The sequence below is a fragment of the Chiloscyllium plagiosum genome, chromosome 37, assembly GCF_004010195.1.
Source record: "Chiloscyllium plagiosum isolate BGI_BamShark_2017 chromosome 37, ASM401019v2, whole genome shotgun sequence".
NCBI classification, from domain to species: Eukaryota; Metazoa; Chordata; class Chondrichthyes; order Orectolobiformes; family Hemiscylliidae; genus Chiloscyllium; species Chiloscyllium plagiosum.
In genome coordinates this window covers 27,081,968-27,104,550 of record NC_057746.1, presented here as the reverse complement: position 1 = coordinate 27,104,550, position 22,583 = coordinate 27,081,968, and the positions used below count along the sequence as shown (strand labels likewise).

The 22,583-nt window shown below is 43.3% G+C and overlaps 1 protein-coding gene across 2 annotated transcripts in view; it reads left to right on the top strand.

Moving 5' to 3' along the window:
• Nucleotides 1–792: 792 nt before the first annotated feature.
• slc44a4 (solute carrier family 44 member 4) overlaps nucleotides 793–22,583 on the top strand; it is a 91,276-nt gene continuing 69,485 nt past the window's right edge. For both annotated transcript variants that reach the window (XM_043678175.1, XM_043678174.1), the window contains exon 1: nucleotides 793–961. In XM_043678175.1, the coding sequence (XP_043534110.1) occupies nucleotides 919–961 (43 nt within the window). In that variant the 5' untranslated portion in view covers nucleotides 793–918. The remainder of the gene's footprint in view (nucleotides 962–22,583) is intronic.

The following is a 22,583-nucleotide window of genomic DNA, read 5'->3' as shown; positions in this document are numbered from 1 at the left end:
AGTCTTGGAGAGGAAAGGAATGTTGGAGATACCATAATAGTTTACAAGGATAGTATGATCAAGGGTAGATTATTTTTGAGTAGGATGTGATTATAACATTTGAAAGAAAAGGCTGATTCCTAAAGAGAGAGTACCAAAAGAAATAGTAGCTAACCATCATTTTCCTATGTTTTAATTTCAGGTCAACAGCATCTGCAGTGCTTTGCTCTCATTTTAGAGGGCGGCAGAGATTAAATTACAAAGATGTCATGGAAGGGAGTGGTCATAGTTGTAGTGACGGGACGAAGTATTTGTTTAGAATGGAAATGCCAAAACAATGATGATCAGATCAAGGACATCAGAGAACAATGAGAGAGCAATTAAAAGCATCCGCAAGATTTATACTTAAGCACCAAAACAAGCTGCAGTTAACATTGTATTTGTGTGCTTCCCCTGCATCTCTTAATTACTGATGCGGTCAGGGGTTACTCGGATTCACCTTAAAGGCAACTTCTCTCGAGCTGGAGGACGGCAGGTGCGTGTGGGCAGGGCCGGCAGGTGTCTATGGGAGGGACCAGCAGTTGCACGTGGGCACGAGCGGGATGGGCGTGGTTGGCAGATGACTGTGGGCGGGGCTGACAGGTGTATTTGGGAGAGGCTGACAGGTGTACGTGGGCAGGTATCTGTGGGAAGAACCAGTAGGTGCACGTGGGCAGGGGACTATGGGCGGTGCTGGTTGGTGTGGGCGTGGTTGGCAGGTGGCGGTGGGCGGGGCTGGTTGTGTGGGCGGGGTCGGCAGGTGTGCATAGGAAGGGGAGTGGTGCGGCTGACGCAGACAGTGGGGACTTGTGTCTATGTTGTTCAGCCGTGCCGTGCCTCTGTGGAGAGAGGGCCAAGGAGCGGTCCTGAGCAACCGGTAGTTGCAACAACAGGAGTAGGATGGGCAAGAAAAAGAAGGCAGAGAGCACCTCCGAGCCATACGGTAAGAGAGGAGAGGGACAAAAACAGGCAGGCATGTTGACAGGGCTGGAGTAAAACATGGGAAATGGTTGATCATGGACTGGGTTGGGGAAAGGGATGCTTGAAATAAAGAATGAATCGTGGGAATGGCTTGATGGGCATAGAATAGGGTGGAAATAAGCAGGAGATGTTGAGAAGTGGGTTTATTGGGTGTAGGGTATTGGATGAGCTTGAATATGGATAGAATGGAGTGTGAGTCAATCATTGGGCTGGGTTAATTGGCTTTTTTGGGTGAACCTGAAGTTGAGAAGGCTGTAGACAATGATTGGGAACTGAGTTGTAGGGTATGGAATAGGAGAGGAGTTGGGTAGTCACTGGATAGTGTGCAATATGGAGTTTGAAAGTGAGCAGGGAATAATTCCCTTTTGACTTCATATGTACAAATTATTTGTTGTTTTTTTAAGTCAGGAAATCTGGCTTGAGACATGCTCAGTGTCTGAAATAATGTCAATCTCAATGTAACTCTCTCTTTCCACTTCTGTCACCTTCTTTAAATCTGTTCCCAAAAGTCAATTCTGACATTCATTATTCTTAGCTGTTCCTGTTCTACAATGTATTTCTTCTTCTTTTAAGGAAATGTTTGACTGTAGTCTAAGTGCTGTATGAAAGGACTCTGCACTCTTGGTAACCATGGTGTGTGTGATTTACTGTCAGCAGGTATAGTACATATGGTCCCAGGGCTATGGGGTAATGTGACTCATGATATGGTGGTGTTTGATTGAATGTTTCCACATGATTTCCTAGCAGACTGTTGTGCAAAGTGGTTAAAGTATGAAATTAATGAGTGCATTCCTGCCCCTAAATGATTATTTGGTTCATTAGAGCTTCACATGAAAGTTAGTGGTGTCTTCAAAGTTTCCTTAGCATTTACACAGTGACTCTAACTTAGCAATGGTAAGAGTTTTGAACTGGTAACTTAATAATGATAGGTTTCACAACACAACAAGCAATACTTGTTTTATTTAATCTCTTTGTTTTCTGATCTCGCTTGTGTGACTTTGAACAATTCCTTAGGAAGAGGGAGGGTACAAAAATTGCAAATGGAAGACATTAATCACTGTCCATCCAAATAATCCTGCATGTTTCTTATGAAGTTGAACATTGCATTATTTAAAGGAAACCTTTTTTGAATAAAAAGGGAATATTTCACCTCCTTTGTCCCCAAAGGCTGTTCACCATATACAAGGCACAAGTGAGGAGTGTGATAGAATACTTCCAACTTGCCTGATGAGTACAGCTTCATCGACACTGAAGAAGCTTGATATTATCGAAATAATGTAAGCCTGATTGGCACCTCATCCACCACCTTGAACATACACTCCCTTCACCATGGATGCAAAGTAACAGTAGTGTGTGCCATTTACAAGATGCAGTGCTGTTAGTCCCTAAGGTTTGTTTTCAACAGCCCCTTCCAATCCAACAGTCCCTACAATCTAAAAGGATAAAATCAGCCAATATATGGGAAAGCTGCCTCCTGAGAGTTCCTGTCCAAACCACACTGCAATTTGCGGTTCACAGATGAATACAATGAATTCTGGAGTCACAGCTTCAGTGGAATGTGACTCATTTGAGCAGACACTGGGAACCATATTGTAGCTAGCAAACTGAAGAATACATGTGAGGTCATGAGGCCACTGGACTGCAGTGGGTGTGTCACCAGAAAGCAACTTGGCAAAGGAACCAAGAACCTTAACATTGATTCTCTAGAAAATTCACTGAAGTTTGAGCATGAAATGTGTAGTTCAACATCTCCAGTGGCAGTGTTGATGGTAGAAACCTGGAGACCGGGAGTTTAAATTATACTATCCACAATTTACTTATGGCTGTCAAGAAATAGACAATTGTAGAGTCTGGCTCAAACTTTAAAAATTCTTCAAAATCAATGTAGGTGGAAATGTAGAGCTGTTTCTGAAATATTGTAGTGCTAGTGTGGAGTAACAAACGCCAACAATGACTTGACTAACTTTAATTCAATCATTGTCAAGTTGAGCGTTATTTACAGTCATAGTTACACTTTAGCCATCAATGTTAAAATGCTGATTGTGGAGCTCCTTTGTTAGCAGTTCCTCTTCCTTTGATATTGAAGAGAATTCATGTGCAACCAGGTGATACACTGATAGTTTTCCAGAACTATGAACAGAACTCATTCTCGTGCTTCTGAAGTTCAAAGACCTAAGTGCAACATTGCAAGGAAACTTGTACTTACCCCAGAAGATGTGCAATGAGTCTTCACTGTGGGGAGGCAGTGGCTTAACGGTAATGTCACCAGACTAGGAACTCTGAGACCCAGGTGTATACACTGTGGGTCATGGGTTTAAAAACCCATGATGACAGCAACTGGTGTAATTTTAAATTCAATGAAGTAAATTTGGAATGGAAACTTAGCTTCATTACTCAGAACATCGTCAATTGTAAAACGCCATCTCATTCACTACTATCCTGAAGGGAAGGAAAATTGCCATTGCAGAAGACAATGTTTGGGAAATCTGGAAAATGGGGTCACACTTTCAGAATAAAGGGTTAGTGGCTTAGGACTAAAATGATAAATATCTTGACTAAATTGAGAGTATCCACAGTACTCTCTTGATACAATCATTGAGCATATTTCAGATTGATAGATCTTTGCATAATGAGGTATTAAGTGACACTGGGGATGAAGCAGGAAGGTGGGGTTAAGGTCAGCCATGATCTTGCTAAGTCTGAATTTGAAGGCTCCTGCTCCCATTTCAGTTGAAAGTGCTCTCTCCATTTTATGATCATTGCAAATTTTTAAATCCACAAGCAAGGAGACCAGATGACCTACTCAAGAGCCAAATAATTGATGATCCACACTGCTGCTCGAGTTCCATTCAACCCTCATTGGCCCTTTTTGCATAGCATTGTGTCCAATCACTGCTTAGTTACAGGTAGACACCAGTGGGCTCTCACTCACTGAATGTCAGAGTGTGTCGTTTGCCCACAGGTTGAAGAGAAGGGAATTAAGTGTGTGAGTTGCGAGGTAGATTTGAGTTTTGCAAAGAATGTTGTCAATGTGGAAATGAAATCAATTTGAAGTGAAGCTAGGATAGGGATATGTATGATGTTTCTGTGAACACGGGTGTTGCAGGAGATGGTGGGTTTGAGTTATTAAAATAGGCTGGATATGCTAAGACATCCTTTCCCTGGAGCGTAGGAGGTTGAGCAGTGACCGTAGAGGTTTATAAAATCATGACTGACATAGATAATGTGAATAGCAAAGGTCTTTTGCCTTAGGTGGGGTAGCTCAAAACTATGGGGCATATTTTTAAGATGAGAGGAGAACGATTTGAAAAGGATGTGGGCAACATTTTTACACAATGGTTCATTAGGAGAGTGAGCTACCAGCAGAAGCAGTGGATGCAGGTACATTTAAACATTTTGAAATTTGGATAAGTACTTGAATAGGAAAGGTCTGGAGGATATAGGCTAAACAAAGGCAGGTGGCACTATTTTAGTTTGGGAACATGGTTGGCTTGGACTGAAGGGTCTGTTTCCATGCTGCATGATTGTGAGACTGAATGGATAGAGGTAGGCCTTTGTGCACTTATCAGCACATGCTAGTTGAGGTAACATATTTGGAGCATTGCAATCCTGAACCCAACTGGTCCTCTCCTTGTAAGTAGGTGAAGATATTCCAACATAACATGGTTTCATTGCAGAAGGAGACTATTCTGTCTCTGTCTCTCTCTCTCTGCATCCCAGAGCCTGACCACTTGTCACTCTAAACCAACTTAAAAAGCCAAAGTCATCCATAAATGCTGTTCAGCCATGGAGAGTCTCCTTAGTGAAACTTACTTGCACTCCTTCTGGGGCAAGGGACACAATGTGTTCAAGAATGTAGAACAGACCAGCTTGGGTCTTAATCCAGCCCACAGGATTAAGTCCTGGACCAAGTAGCATGGCCACAACAATGCTGCTGATACCGTGAAGTGGATTTTAGAGTTAAAGGGTCTGGCAGTCATCTCTCCAATGGAAATTAGAGAAAAGAAAACTTTGCCTAATTATGTAAAATAAATGGCAAGGCCACTGATTTAATGGGATTAAATGCAAGCATTTGTCCAGAGGAGTGTTTGAATGAATGAAACCTGATATTGATCATGTTTTGGACCCAGTGGTAACTTGGATGAATATATGCTTCCCCCAAACCAGCAGCCTTTACCACTGAGAAAGGCAAGGGTAGCAGGTGCTTTGAAACACTGCCACCTGCAAGTCATGCAGTGTCCTGTCTTGTAACTATATCACTGTTCCTTCAGGGTCATGAAACTTCCTCCCTTAGAATGCTATGGGCATACTGACACATCATAGACTCTGATGATTCAAGGTGGGCAGCTCACCATCACCTTCTCCAGGGCAAATAGAGGTGGATAGTGTACTTAGGCACAGCCAGCAATGCTAACCTCCCACAAACAAATATGAAAGTTTTGCTTGAATATGGAAAATAAATGGCAAGGCCACTGATGTAATGCAATTAAACTCAATCAGTTGTCCAGAGGAGTATTTGATTGAATGAATGAAACCTGATATTGTTAAGGTTGTAGAAAGCAGGCATTTACGTGACAATGATTTTATCATCCTATTACTGAGAAGTTAGCATCTATTTTTGTAATTGCACAACAGAAATACTCTTGATCCTATTTTAATTGGCCTCCTGCCTAGATTCAGATCTAACAAACTCCAGGAAGTATTGGTGTTTATTGTTTGCTGCATGCCCAAGGGGAATCTTTGTGTATTGAGTTCAAATTCCTGGTGTGACCTTTTAAGCAAACAACACTTTTTTTTTTGAAAAGTCTCCAGTTTGTGCCTTTAGTGTTTTTGTGGCAGGGCGCACGACCTCAAGCTGCCTTCCTGCATAAATGTTCCACAGTTGATTTGAAATACTGTCACTGCTGAAACGTGAGCAGCCACTTTGTGTGCAGCAGACACCCACAAATAGAAGTGACTCGATTTGTGTTTGTGATGTAATTTAGTTCAAGCAATGGCACATCTCTTGTTTCATTGCTACTTATGCCTCAACCAAGCTTGAACAGTTCATTGACAATTCGTTGACAAATTCAGGGAAGCCAGCTGTGTTTATCAGCACCAAGCAGATTGTTTTCTGGTTTGGCTTCCTGGGATGCCCCTCTGGTACCACCTCGGAATGGATATTCATCCATGCAAGACGCACTGAGTAACCAGAGGCTATATGGAGCATCTGAACCAACCTGGTAGAGACATTGACTCCACTACACAGAGAACATCATCTGCTTTAATCTGAAGTGGCCATGGTCATCCTGTTGAATGGCAGAGCAAGCCTGAGGGACTGGTTTCTTAGATGTGATGCTGTGATGGTGTGTGGTGATCTGAGAAGTTGCAGATGGAGTTTAATTTAGATAAATATGAAATGCTGCATTTTGGAAAAGCAAATCAGGGCAGGACTTATACACTTAATGGGAAGAGATGTTAGATACAGGTTCATAGTTCCTTGAAAGTGGAGTTTCGGGTAGATAGATTAGATTCCCTACAGTATGGAAGTAGGCCCTTCGACCCAACAGAGACCTTCCGAAGAATAACCCACCCTATATTTACCCCTGACTAATGCATCTAACACTGTAGGCAATTTAGCAAGGCCAATTCACCTGACCCGCACATCTTTGGAAGGAAACCAGAGTACCTGGAGTAAAAAAGCTGTTTGGTGTGCTTTCCTTTATTGGTTAAAGCATTGAGTATAGAAGTTGGGAAGTCATGTTATGGCTGTACAGGACATTAGTTAGGCCACTTCTGGAATATTGTGTCCAATTCTCTTCTCCTTCCTGTTAGAAGGATGTTGTGAGACTTGAAGGGGTTCAGAAAAGATTTGCAAGAATGGGGTGCCAGGGTTGGAGGTCTTGAGTTATAGGAAGAGGCTAAATAAGCTGGGACTGTTTTCCCAGGAACATTGAAGGCTGAGAGGTGACCTTTGTAGATATTTATAAAATCATGAGGGGAATGGATAGGGTAAATAGACAAGCTTTTCCCCTTGGGTGGGGGAATCCAGAACTAGAGGACACAGGTTTAAGGTGAGGGGGAAAAGACTTTAAAAGGGACTGAAGTAGCAACTTTTTCATGCAGAGGATGCTGCATTTATGGAATGAGCTGCCAGAGGAAATGGTGGAGGCTGGTACCATTAGAACATTTTAAAGCCCATCTGGATGGGTATATGATCAGGAAGGGTTTAGAGAGCTATGGACCAAATGCTGGCAAATAGAACTAAATTAATTTAGGATTGGACAAGTTAGACTGAAGGGTTTATTTCCGTGCTGTACATCTCGATTACTCTACTCTGCCAATTGGATGGGAGAGATCGTGCTCAATAGGAAACCAAATCATTCCCAATCTGGATATCAGTTGAAAATGCAGCATTTGCTTTCAGATTTGTACTGATAACATCCTGTCTCCCTCAACACCACATATTGTGACTCCTCCACTGTTGTTTCATTATCAGACTGCTTATTCGTGTCCAAAAGGGGTTGAGATGACTGAAGTATTTGGTACCTTGAGTCTTGTCTATTCTAATGCACTTGTGACTGGTCTCCAACAATCTACCCTTTGTAAACATGTGGTCATCCAAGCTGCCTGTGTCTTAACACAAAGCAAATCTCATTTACCAATCAAGAGCACCCCACCCCCTACTTTAAGATTGTTCTCTTGTTTTCAAATGCTTCCGTGACTGCATCACCCCACCACCATCCAAATCTCTTCCAATCTCCTCCAGCCCCTCAATCCTCAGATATCTATGCTCCTCTAATTCTGGTCTCTCGAGCAATCTAGAGTTGTGGAATTCCCTATCTGAACCCTGTTATATTAACTGTTGGATCTGGTTCCTCATCAGTTTCCTTTTGCTGTAAAATGGGAACTGTATTTGTGCGGTTTCAGAGGCAGGCCAATTGGCCCATCGAGTCCACTATCTGAAGAGCACCCCACCCGGACCCACCTCATCCTTGTAACCCTGTATTTCCCATAGCTAATCCACCTAGCCAGCACATCCCTGAACATTACATGCAATTTCCCATTGCCGATCCACCTAACCTGCACCGCTTTGGACTATGGGAGGAAACCAGAGCACCCAGAAACACTGGGAGAATGTGCAAACTCCGCATATTCACCCAAGGGTGGAATCGAACCCTGGTCTATGGTGCTAACCTCTGAGGCACCATGTTGCACCAAGCCATATTGAGACTTGAGCAGCTGAGTCAAGCAGCCTCTGAAGTCCTCAATCTTCCAGTGACAGTGAAGGCCTTTCCTATTGAAAACCTCCATTAGTGCTTCACAGCTTTCAATTCATTCTCTCAGCAACATATTCAGAAAGGTCTGTGACTGTGATGATATAGTCAGCCAGTTAATCTGTGTGAATATTGGACCGAGGATGAAGGCTAACCAGGATACCTTTCACATGAGTTCCTCGGGGTAGTATCCTTGACCCAATCATATCTTGCTGCTTTGTCAATAACTTCCTTTCTATCATAAGGTCAAAGTGGGATGCTTTCTGATAATTGCACCATTCACGACGACTCTGATATTAAAGCAGTCCATGTCCAAATGCAGCAAGACCTGGACAATATCCAGTTGTGAATTGAAAGGAAGTAGCATTCACACCAGACAAATGCCAAGCAATGACCATTCTCCAATAAGAGAATCTATCATCCCTTGGTTTTGGCTGCACCATCATTGAATCCTCCTCTAAGTGTTGTGGTTACCTTTTGACCAGAACATACACTGGACTAGCTACATAAATACAGTGGCTATATTAGTAAATCAGGGGCTAGGAATCCTAGAGTGAGGATGGAATGCTCCCCAGTTGCCTGGATGAGTGCAGCTCCAGCAACACACTCAAGAAGCTCATTACCATCTAGGACAAAGAATCCCACCTGATTAGCACCACATCCAAAAGCATCCACTCCCTCCACCACTGATACTCAGTAGTAGCAAGAAGACTCCATAGACAACACCTCCCAAACTCTCAATCACTTCCATCCACAACAAGGGCACTGGGTACATGGAATTGCCAACAACTGCAATTTCTCCTCCAAGTCACTCACCATCCTGACCTCCAAATACATATTTTCATCCTTTCCAGTGTTGCTGAGTCAAAATCCTAGACTTGGCATTGAGTCTACATCGCCATCGCTATCACCACCACCACAAGGGCAACTATGGATGGGCAATAAATGCTGACCTAGCCAGTGACACCCACATCCTATGAATGAATAAAAGAAAATGAATTTTAAAAAACAGACAATGTGGTGGTTTAGTCAGCACCTGCTTGGCACGTATTATTGGGGGCCTGGAGTCACATGAAGACCAGACCAGGTCAGAGCCACAGATTTTCTCCCCCACACTAAAGGACGTTAGTGAGCTAGTCAGATTTTGAAGATATTTGATTGTTGCCAGGGTCAACATTACTGGGAGTAGTCTTATATTCTAGATCATTAACTGAATCTATTCTTCAGCAATGTCATGTTGGATTTAAATGAACCCATGAGGAGAAAGTGAGGTTTGCAGATGCTGGAGATCAGAGCTGAAAATGTGTTGCTGGAAAAGCGCAGCAGGTCAGGCAGCATCCAGGGAACAGGAGAATCGACGTTCCCTGGATGCTGCCTGACCTGCTGCGCTTTTCCAGCAACACATTTTCAGCTTTAAATGAACCCACCCAAGCATTAGCTTGGATCTGTGGATTGTTAGTCCAGTGATCACTGTATTTTTACCACCATACTACCATTTCTCCATCACATCATCTAGTAGCAAGGCTTGAAGCATAAACTATTATTATCTGGATGGGGTTTAGGACCAGAGTGTGGGCTAGTCTATTAGGGCTAGGACTAGGATTTGGAGTTAACCATCTGATATTAACATTTACTAAACCTGGCCAGCATTTACTGCCCATCTCTCATTGCCCTTGACAAGCTGGAGGTGAGCTGCTGTCTTCACTGGCTGCTATCCCTTTTGGGAAGGTGCACACAAAATGTTCTTCAGGAGAGAGACCCCAGGCATTGACCCAGTACCAAACCAGATGATGCATTCTCCTGGAAGGCAATTTGCAGATGGTCCGTCTCTGTTGCCTCTTCTAAGTGGTAGAAGTAATGTGTTTGAAAGGTTCTGTGGAAAGAGCCTTAGTGGGTTACTCCCAACCCTAATGCAGTTGTTGATACTCCAGCGCAAATCCACCTCCAGGCAATAATTGTCAATGTGTGAGCTTCAAGCCTTGTTACTGGACAACGTGATGGGGAGATGGTAGCGTAGTGGTGACTAGTGTAGTGATGTACACACTGCTACCATTGTCCATTAACAGTATAGGGAGTGAATGTTAATACTGGTTGATTTGGTGTGAATGTGTTTTGTCTGGACGGTGTTGAGTTTCTTGTTGGAGCTGCACTCATGTAAACAAGTGACGGTTATTCCATCACATGCCTGACATGTGGCTTGTAAACAATGGACAGGTTTGGGAACTCGGGAAGTCAGTTATTCAATAGAGTCTGACATGTTCATGGAGCCACTGTATTTATATAGCGATGTAGAAAAACTGGAGACAGGTTATAAATAGTTGTCATTCCATGTCTCAAAGAAACAGAGTCAACCAGCAAGTTGATTGCATGCAAGCTGTAGAAGAGGCAAAGAAGGAAATGAAAATCTGTCTGTCACCATGGAACTTTTCCATGTCCATGTGTGGAAAAATTAATTCCAAGAACTGCTTTAAAATTCCATGGTTGCTTTAAGTGCATTAAAAGGTCAGTTCAACAGCTCCTTCCAGGTATGTGAGTAGTAGTTCATGAAGATTATTGGAGCCAATAGGTCTGAGATCACTAAAAGGACAATTGGGTGGTGTAGAATCTAGCTAAATGGGCCAAGTAGCCTTCCTCAGCCATATCTGCCCTGAGCGTCAAACACGCGCAGTGTAGATATTTCTTCAGTAAGCCTGTATCTGCTTCTGTTGGTGGCTGTGTGCTTGTGCTTGGCACCACTAAAGAAATATTTGCATTTCTACAATCCCATTCACAAAAGATATCTCAAAAAATCTTCCAATTGGTGGAGTACTTTGAAAAGTGCAGTTGTGATATGGGGATCAAGGCAGCCAATGAACATCCAGTTATCTCCCAAAGCCACACAATCTGTGGATGGGCACTGGCCTTGGACTATCCCCTGCTCTCCTTTGACATACTGGAATGAGGTTACTTATGTCTTCCTGAGCGAGCAGACAGGGATTTCTCTTTAACTTTTAGGATGCTGCATGTAAATGATCCAAGTCCTCACTTTCCCTGCTGAACTTCAGTGCACGTTATATTGCATGCAAATTGCTGGGCTGTGCCCTTTGAGTTTGTGCATCAGTCAGACAGATCAAGGCTCATTTGAAGGCATGCAGCTAAAAGTGAAGAGACACTCCAGGATATGGTGATTGTGGCCAGAAAGATAAAGCTGTCAGCACTAGGTGTATAAAAGGGAGTGACATCTATGTTCTTGGCAGCACGGCGAAATGTAGAAACACGTGCAAAGGTGGGGTGGCATGGTGGTTGAGTGGTTAGCACTACTGCCTCACAGCACCAGGGACCTGGGATTGATTCCCACCTTAGTTGACTGTGCAAACTCTACATAGTCAATCTCCTTGTGTCTGCGTGGGTTTGCTCCGGTTTCCTCCCACAATCCAAAGATGTGCCTGTCAGGTGAATTGGCCAAGCTAAATTGCCTGTCGTGTTAGGTGCATCAGTCAGGTAAATATAGGGTAGGGGAATGGGTCTGTTTTGAGGGTTGGTGTGGACTTGTTGGGCCAGAAGGCCTGTTTCCATATTGTAGGGCATCTAATCACCTCCGGCAAATTAGGATCCTGAGGCAGGCACAGTTCACTGATTAATGGATGAGACATTGCAGGAGAGGAGACTGTTGAGTCTGTGCTGGTTCCACTTAGTCGTGCTTTATGCATTTTGTGCTTCCCCAAAATGCTACAGATTTTTTTTCTCTTGCCCTTTCAGGTACTTATCCAGTTTCTGGCTTTTTTGTTTGATTGAAACCGTACTACTGAATCTGTTTCCACTGGCATTTAACCCCAGTTTCTCTAGTCTCTCCACATTAACTGCATTCCTTGGTACCATTCTTTTAAATCTCCTCCTACCTTTCTCCAGGCCTTGACATCCTAAAGTGTGGCACCCAGAAGTGCTCCAGCCCTTCCCTATGAGTGATTTATGAAGAATTTAGCAGAATGAGTGGGGACTATGACAGGCAGTTCCATTTTGGTAGCAGCTCAGTTCCCCCCTCCTGCACATCATGCCACCCTATCATTCCATCCTGTCATCTCCTTCCTCTCCCATTCACCTGTACTTCAGTCCATCCAAATAAAGTTGCCGTGAAGGCCGATGGCATACCTGCCAGTCCCAATCTTTATTTACCGAGATGCAGCTTGCAAGCAGGCATTTCCAAACTCAAAAACCCAGCTTCGAGTCTGTTTCTCTTTACTGGAGCTCAGTGCTGTACTGTCCATTTAATGCACAGTGTCACAAATCATTTCATTGCACGATAAGCCCCCTTCCCTGAAGTTCATTTAATGAAAGAATGGTTCTTTATGCCAAGGTATGCAAATTTTAATCATGCAACATTACACAGTCAATTTAATTTTTCTGGATGCACCCTAGAAAGCATTGTATCTGGATGCATCACAGCTTGGTAGAGCAACTGCTCTGCCCAGACCACAAGAAATTACAGAGAATTATAAATGTAGCCCAGTCCATCACAAAAATCAGCCTTCCTTCCATTGACTCTGACCATACGTCTTGCTGCCTTGGGGGAAAGCAGCCAACAGAATCAAAGACCCCTCTCAACCCCATTATATTCTTTCCACCCTCTTCCATCAGGCTGAAGAGACAAAAAAAATGCGAAAACACACATCAGGTTCAAGAACAGATTCTTCACCGTTGTTATCAGATACATGAACGGATATCTCCTATTAGAGTTGCTCTTTCTCTGCACCTTCTCTGTAACTGCAACACTGTTCTAGTATCCTGATGTACCTATGTAAGGTTTGATTTGTCCAGTTAACATGCAAAACAATATTTTTCCACTGTATCCTGGTACATGTGACAATAATAAAACAAATCAAATTGAATCCTGACCTGAGTTGCTGTTCCAGCATGCTAGTACACCCACCTTGGATATCCTGTCCCCTCCTAGATGCCATGCTCCCCTTCACCTTTGCCAAACCAAAGTAAGCAGCCCAACATACAAGACAATTCTCTCCAAATTAATGTTCCCACAAAAGCAGTCTTTCCTGGAGATAGATGAGAAGTGTAGCCTTGCTCAAAAACCAGCTGTCCCTATCGGGTGCAGTAACTGTGTAACTGACATGTCTGTCTTCTAACCCAAAGATCTGTCACTGACATTTATTTAACTACAATTCATTGAACACAATTGGAATCTCTCAGCTTTTACTTTTGCCAAAATGATTAGCCTGCAAGTTTCTTCAATTCAAATTCCTTCATGACTGTCTGCCTCTGTGCATCTCCTTTTTCTGTCTGTGACCACATTACTTTTATTTTAACTGAAACTGAAGGGAGGGCATTGAGAATATACTGGTGATTGCCACATGTTGCTGTTGTGACCGAACAGCTACTCTGAGACAATCCTATCTCTGGCCACAGTCACATTCATAAGAAGATCTCCTCCTCAATTTTGACTTGCAAAATAAGTTGGTTCCTTCATTGTGACAGAGTCATAGACGTACAGCAAGAAATCGTCCATACCGACCAGATATCCCAACCTAACCTTATCCCGTTTATCAGCATTTGGCCCATATCCCTCCAAACCCTTCCTATTCATATACCCATCCAGCAACCTTTTTTAAATGTTGCAAGTGTACTGGCCTCCACCACTTCCTCTGGCAGCTCATTCCATACACCTACCTGTTTTTCTGTGTGGGAAAAAGTTGCCCCTTGGGTCTCTCTTTAATCTTTTTCCCCTCACCCTAATTCTATGCCCTCTCATCTGGACTCACCCACCCCAGGGAAAAGACCTTGTCTATTTACCCTATCCATGCCCCTCATAATTTTGTAAACCTCTATAAGGTCACTCCTCCGCCTCTGCTCCAGGGAAAACAGCCCTAGCCGATTCAACTTCTCCCTATAGCTCAAATTCCCCAACTCTGGCAACATCCTTGTAAATCTTTTCTGAACCCTTTTCAAGTTTCAGAACATCCTTCTGATAGGAAGGAGACCAGAATTGCATGCAATATTCCAAAATTGGCCTAACAATCAGTGTATTAGCCCTGAACCAACTTAACACCAGGTCTTTTTTAAACCTTTTTATTTTAAGTGTTTTGGTTTTCTGTCATGTCCATGACACATCTCTCTTCAAGATCTGCTCTACTTGTCCTTCCTGCAAACATTTCCCCACTACCACCACTTCTCCCTGTAACACTGTAATTCATCCCATAAGACGTAGAGCACAAATTAGGCCATTCAGCCCATCAAATCTGCTCTGCCATTCAATCATGGCTGATAACTTTCTCAACCTCTTTGTCCAACTTTCTCACTGTGACTCTTGAACCCCTTGATACTCGTGAACCTATCTTCCTCTTCAGGTAACGATACAAATCTCTTTAAAAGCCATGATTGAATCTGCTTCCATGACACCCTCTCAGGCAACATAATCTAGATTTGCTGCGTAAGAGTGTTTCCTCCTGTCATCATTGCTTCTTTTGTTCTCAATCCTTCCAGCAGAACATTCCTGGTTTTGAACAGACTTTTTAAAATCTGCTTTCAACTTTCACTTTTCCAAGGAATATGGTCCCAGCTTTTCTAATGTGACTACATGACTAAAAATCCTCATTCCTGGAAGCATATTGGTGTCTTCCTTGCACTCCCATCAAATGCCTTTACATCCATGTTAAAGAACAACACCTAGAACTGGACGTAAAAGCACGGAGGCTTGTCAAGATGCAAATTTTAATGGAAGGTCTTAGCATTTGTATTCTCTGCCTGGAATCCTATGTGTCTTATTAAGAGCATTATCTTACAAACTTTATCTAAATTTACATCAAGTACTTATATAAAACTATAAAGAGAGCTGATGATTCTCTTAAAATGCATTGTGAAGCAAATTAGCCCCTGCAATTTAGTGATAAGAAACTGAAATGTCATGATACCAGGTCAAGGACAATCTAGCAGATTATATTTTTTCTAAATTGCTAATTTTATGATGTTAGCTTTTTCTTAACTTACTATTACTCATAAACATTCTTGATGCAAAATTTCCCTACCCTTTGGACGAAAGGAATCCACTGGTTTGTATCCTCGGGTGTTTCTGGATATCTGGATTTGTTTTGTTTATTATTTTGAGATATTTTGCTGGCAAAGCCAGTATTTGGTACCCATCTCTAATTGCCCTTAAACTGAGATTGAAAGGGTATTCAGCATTCAACCACATTTGTTTGATTTGGAGCCACATGTGTACCATAGTGATAGATCCTACAATCCAACCTGTTCAAGCTAACATGATATCCTCAATTAAACCAGTTGCTTTTATTCTATATCCATTTAAACCATTCCTATTCAAGCACCCATCCAGTTGCCTTTTAAAACTGGTAGTTGTACCAGTCTCCTCCAACTCCTTTGGCAGCTCACTCCATACACACACCACCCTATGCATGAAGTTTCCCTTTGGGTCCCTTTTAAATCTAACTCCCCAAGCCCCTCCACTTCTGTATAGACCAAATGTCCTAAACCTAAAAGACATTATAATGATTGATAGCTTTATGGTCAACACTACTGAGAGTGGTTTATTAACTCTAAAATTAATTATTAAAATTTAAATTAACAAGCCATTGTGTTGGAATTTGAACTCCCATTTCCCCAGGGCACTCCTCTGAATCTCTGGATTGCTAATCTATTGGAGAGTTGGGGAACTAATAATTCAGAGGTCAAGGTTAATCATCTGGGGATATGAGTTCAAATCCCCACCTAGCAGCTGTGGAATTTTGGTTCTGTTAACAACTCAGATGTTGAAAGCCAACCTCAGATAATTACCATGAAGCCAGTCTTATAAAAGCCAGTCTGATTCACTAATTTCATTTAGAGAAGGAAATCTTCTGTGTCTACCCAGTGTGGCATACATGTGATCCAGACCCACAGTAATGTAGCTGACTTTTAACTGCTCTTTACAACTGCCCAGCAATCAACTCCATATAAGGGCAATTAGGGATAGGCATCAAATGCTGTCCATGTTAGTGATGCTCACATCTCATGAAAGAACATGAAGATAAAAAGATTTAGTGACATTCCCACTATCTCTGCAGTTAGGCCCAGATTGTTCTAGAGTTAACAACTCCATAAGGAGTCTAAGTCCAATGGAAGGGTGGGGTTTGGCTGATGGGATTGGGTAGGATTGGAGCCCATGCTGGGCAAAAGGAGAAATCATGAATTTAGCTCAACTGGAAAACCGACTGGTGGAGACGGAGGATCTCAGGAATCATCTGGAAGCCATTCACCAAAGCTAGAATAGCTGACCTCCTTAATTGGAAGGAGACATAGCCCAAAACATGCCCTCACTCCTCAACCTCGCATACAGCTGAGGGCAAATTAGGGTTTTAAAAAAAAAACCCAAACCCTCCTACAGCCTGGAAGGGTTTCAGGCACTTAGCTGGAGGGGCAGGACAAACAGCTTATTTCATGTGGAATTGATGGTAATATCAATAGGCTAGTATTCAAGTCCCAAACTGGTACTCTGGTATCATTTGAGTCCCATCACAATTGCTTGTGGAATTTAATTTCAATTAATTTTAAGGAAAAGGCTTTCAACGCCAGATTTATTCACTCATGAACTGTAGGTGTTACTGGCTAGGCCAGCATTTATCTACTTGTCCTTGAGCAGGTGAGATGCCTTCTTGAACTGCTGCAGTCCATTTTGCGTAGATACATCCACAATGGTATTAGGAAGGGAGTTCCAGGATTCTTATCGAGTGACACAGAAAGAACTGTGATATATTTCCACTTTCAGTAATGGTAAGTGGTTTGGAGGGGAACTTTCAGGTGGTTCTCATTTATTTGCTGTCTCTGTCCTTCTAGATAGTTGTGAAGGCAGGTTTTGTCGAAGGAACCTTGATGAATTTCCATAGTGCACCTTGTAGATGGTACCCAAAGATGCTATAAAGTGTCAGTCGTGGAGGGAGGGAATATTTCTGGATGTGGTGCCAATCCATTCTCAATTAAGTTCTCAGCTGCCATCCTTGTCTGGTCTATGTATGACTCACCATAACCATGACTCTTTGTGATATTTAGGGATGGCAACACATGCTGCCCTTGCCAGTAAGGACCACATACCACAAAAGAACAACAAAAGGAAGCTGGAGTGGCATGGTGACTCAGTGGTGAACACAGCTAACTCACTGTTTCAGGGACCTAGGTTCAATTCCATCCTTGGGCAACTGTCTGTGTGGAATTTGCATGTTCTCCCTGTATCCTGTGGTTTTCTGCCGGGTGCTTCGGTTTTCTCCCACAGTTCAAAGATGTGCACATTTGGTGGATTGGCCATGCTCAATTACCCATAATGTTGAGGGATGTACAGATTGGGTACATTAGCCAATGGGAAAATGCAAGGTTGCAGAAAGAGGGTAGATTTTTGATTTTTTTTTTAGATTTAGATTTAGATTACAGTGTGGAAACAGGCCCTTCGGCCCAACAAGTCCACACCGACCCGCTGGAGCGCAACCCACTCATACCCCTACATTTACCCCTTACCTAACACTACGGGCAATTTAGCATGGCCAATTCACCTTACCTGCACATCTTTGGACTGTGGGGGAAACTGGAGCACCCGGAGGAAACCCACGCAGACACGGGGAGAATGTGCAAACTCCACACAGTTAGTCGCCTGAGGCGGGAATTGAACCCGGGTCTCTGGCGCTGTGAGGCAGCAGTGCTAACCACTGTGCCACCCATAAGGAGATGGAGCTGGGTGGGAAGCCATTCAAAGGATCGGTGTGGACTCTGGGCAGAATAGCCTGCTTCCATAACTGTAGGGATTCTATGAAACTGGCCCATGAAAATCAGCAAAGAGAAGCAGTACATAAATAACAAGCATAGGAAATGTTTGGAGAACTGTTTGACAGTATAATGGAATGTATTGTACTGTAGTTGATATTGTGGTCATGGAGTTTCAATATTTGATAGCACTGCTTTGTGAAGTAAACAAACTGGTAAGTCTGAAGGAAAGCAAACCAAATGAGGTGGTTAGATGGGAGGGATCAGATCCTTGTTTCAGGAAGGAGTTGGGGAAAATAGATTATTTTCAGTTTCTACAGTACTGTACTTGGTTTATCCTGCAATTAAGTACCATTGAGCATTACAACATAGGCTTACTTTTTTTGGTTTTGTTTCTGCCATGTGAAAATGAACACTCACAACGCACAAAAATAAACTTTATATATAATTAACTTGGGTGCATAAATGTCAATGCAACTTTGTAACTGAGGATTCAGTCTGGTGAACTGCTGAGACATAGCAGAAGAACAAGGTGGTCAGGCCAGATATGCAAGATATTTCAAACCTCTTCAAGAATGGCAGCAAAACAGAAAGTGCAGACATTCTGGCTTTGAGAAGGGGCTGCTAATCTCTTTGAGCAGGCTAGTTTCAGTTTCACGATGCGAACGTGAGGTGTAATTGCCTGGGCGGAGGAGAAAGTGAGGTCTGCAGACGCTGGAGATCAAAGCTGAAACTTTATTGCTGGAACAGCACAGCAGGTCAGGCAGCATCTAGGGAACAGAAGATTCGACGTTTCGGGCACATGCCCTTCTTCCTGAAGAAGGGCATGTGCCCGAAACGTCGAATCTTCTGTTCCCTAGATGCTGCCTGACCTGCTGTGCTGTTCCAGCAATAAAGTTTCAGCGTAATTGCCTGGGCCAAAATCAAGAAACTTGACCTTTTTCAAAGTTTGCAACACATGGGAAGCTAGGGAAGTAACTGCTCGGCCTCTTGCTGATACAGGTGATAGTCACAGGTAACGTGCCAGAAGACTGGAGGCTGGCTAATTTGGTGCTGCTGTTTAAGAAAAGTGGTAAGGACAAGCCAGGGAACTATAGACCAGTGAGCCTGACGTCGGTGGTGGGCAAGTTGTTGGAGGGTATCCTGAGGGATAGGATTTACACTTATTTGGAAAGGCAAGGACTGATTAGGGATAGTCAACATGGCTTTGTGTGTGAGAAATCATGTCTCACCATCTTGACTGAGTATCTTGAAAAGTGCAAAGAGGATTGCTGAGGGCAGAATGGTGAATGTGATCTATGTGGACTTCAGTAAGGGTTCGACAGGGTTCCCCATGGGAGACTGATTAGCAAGATTAGATCTCACGGAATGCAGGGAGAACTAGCCATCTGGATACAGAACCGCCTCAAAGGTAGATGACCGTGGGTGGTGGTGAAGGGTTGTTTTTCAGACTGGAGGCCTGTGACTAGTGGAGTGCCACAAGGATTGGTGCTGGCTCCTCTACTTTTTGTCATTTATATAAATGATTTGGATATGAACGTAGGTATAGTTAATAAGTTTGCAGATGACACCAAAAGTGGAGGTGTAGTGGACAGCAAAGAAGGTTACCTCTGATTACAACAGGATCTTGACCAGATGGGCCAATGGGCTGAGGAGTGGCAGATGGAGTATAATTCTGATACATGTGAGGTGCTGCATTTTGGGAGAGCAAATCAGAGCAGGACTTATACATTTAATGGTAAGGTCTAGAGACTGTTGCTGAACAAAGACCTTGGAGTGCATGTTCGTAGCTCCTTGAAAGTGGAATTGCAGGTAGATAGGATAGTGAAGAAGGCATTTGGTATGCATTCCTCTATTAGTCATGTTGCAGCTGTCCAAGACATTAGGCCACTTTTGGAATATTGCATGCAATTCTGATCTTCCTAGCGGAAGGATGTTGTGAAAGGGTTCAAAAAAGATTTTACAAGGATGTTGCCAGGGTTGGAGGATTTGAGCTATAGGGAGAGGCTGAATAGGCTGGGGCTGCTTTCCTTGCAGGACCAGAGGCTGAGTGGTGACCATATAGAGGTTTATAAAATCATGAGGGGCATGGCTAGGGTAAATGGCCTGGGGTGGGAAAGTCCAGAACTAGAGGGCATAGGTTTAGGGTGAGAGGGGAAGATATAAAAGCGACATAAGGGGCAACTTTTTCTCACAAGGTGGTACCTGAATGGAATGAGCTGCCAGAGGAAGTGGTGGAGGCTGGTACAGTTGCAACATTTCAAAGGCATCTAGATAGGTAGATGAATAGGAAGGGTTTGGAGTGGTATGGGACTAGATTAAGTTGGGATATCTGGTTGGCACGGACGAGTTGGACCGAAGGGTCTGTTTCCGTGCTGTACATTTCTATGACTCTGAATTGAAGTAATTGCATTCGCCACCCGGAAGCTGAATTGGCGATTGAACAGCCCGCAAGGACTGAGTCATCAAGTCAAAAAAATATGCAAACAAGTGGAAGTGTAACAAAAAGACACATGCAGCGAGGTAGCAGGAACGTGATGGGGAGGGATCAGTGAACCAGGATGTGGATTTCAATTAAAATCCAACACACCCGGACATAAGGTCGAGATCAGTGGCATTCCTCCATCAGTCAGATGATGGGAATGGTCTGTGGCCTACAGAAATGTCATACTTTCAAATACCTTTTATTGAGAACCGTATGTCAGTTGGCGGCCTGGCGGGGGAATCCCCGGACAGTCCATTGTCAGTAATCATTGCTCTTTTCTCCATCATGCATTTTCAGAAGTGGACCCTCTCGCACATGTAAGGGTCTGGAACTTGGGCAAGCTTGAGAGTTTCCCGGGGATTCACGTGCCCACCATTCACTGATGCAAACTCAGACACTGGCTCAATGCACAAAATGCAGACCATAGTTTGAAATCAGTGAGCTCTGAGGAGTTCAAGGGTTCAGCTCAATCCACGGCGAGCCTGGGACTCTAACCAGGGCTGCATCCAGGGGAGTTCCGCACTGTCTTTCAGGCACGACGTTTCTTTTTTTTTGAGAGAGAATTCTTCCGGTGTCCTGGGCCAATATTCATCCTGCAAGCCATACCGCATAAAAACAGGATCAGCGTCACACAGCTGCCTGTGGGATCTTGCTGTGCGTCGAAATTCCCGCAAGAGTGGCTACTCTCCGCAGAAGCCTGTCACACTGACCTCCCTGAGAGCCCGAGAAGGTTGCGAGAGGACTGCAAGTATGTGACTGTTGTAGATTGTAAAACCTCTCCTCTGTTACCAAAGCGATTCGCTACAATCCTGAGTTACAACCAGCCGTCTCCTGAGAAATTCCCTTCGGGTGAAAAGTGAATTTAAGAAAAAAAAATGTCCGTGATAACAGTTCCTTTGTTGCCGAATTTACTCCAAATGCCAGTTTCAGGAAAAAATCCTGACTAACAGTAAGAAGTACAAGAGTAGGCCATTCAACCCTTCAATAGGAAAATGGCTGATACTACATTCCTCGGGGTCCACTTTCCTGCCCTTTTCCTGTAACCCTTAATTATTATAATGATCAAGAATGTATCTATCTCAACCTGAAACATACACAAGGACTCTGCCCCTACAGCTCCCTGTGGTGAGGAGTTCCAAAGACACTCAAACATCTGAAAGGATAAAAGCTCCTCTCTCTCAAACTAGCATCCTTTTTGTTCTGAGACTACTATTCTCTCTCTCTCTGGTCCCAGACTCCCTTGTAATGGGAAGCATCCTCTCTGCATTTAGCCTGTCAAGTCCCTTAAGAATGCTACATCATCTTTAGCTTTTGGAGTGCTCCTTGTTCATCAGGTGGTAAGAATGATCACCCCTCGTTCTCCTAAAGTCCAGGGAGTAGATTCCTTACCTGTTTAATCTTTGCTCACAAATCAATCTTGCTCCCTACCCCACCCAAGAACAGGGATCACTCCAGTGAGCCTTCTCCAATGAAATGATATCTTTGCTTGAATAAGGGGACCAAACCTGTTCACAGTACTCTAGGTATGGTCTCCCCAGCACCATGTGCAGTTGAAGTAAGACTTTTGAACTTTTTTGTATACTCCTCCACCCCAGTTGAAATCAGGGCCAATATTCCAGAAGCCTTCCTGATTACCTGCTGCATCCCTCTCCTAGCTTTCTGTATTTTGTGCACAAGTAACCCCAAGTCCCCCTCTGTTGCAGCTATTCTCGAGTTACTCAAAATTCTATTCTTTTGTTCTCCCTTCAAAAGTGAACCACTCCAAATTTGCCCACATTAATTGTCTATTTGCCAATTTGTTTGGCTGTAGTTCAAATACAGTTTTTTAAAATTGATTTTTCAACTAATTTACTCTTTGCCCAATCATTTTACCACCAATTAAACTGCTCCTGTTCCATTTCTACCTAAGCATAGAATTTTATTCAACAAAGTTTAATTCCTATAAATGCGAGGTGCTGCATTTTGAGAAAGCAAATCTTAGCAGGGCTTATACACTTAATGGTAAGGTCCAAGGGAGTGTTGCTGAACAAAGAGACCTTGGAGTGCAGGTTCATAGCTCCGTGAAAGTGGAGTCACAGGTAGATAGGATAGTGAAGAAGGTGTTTGGTATG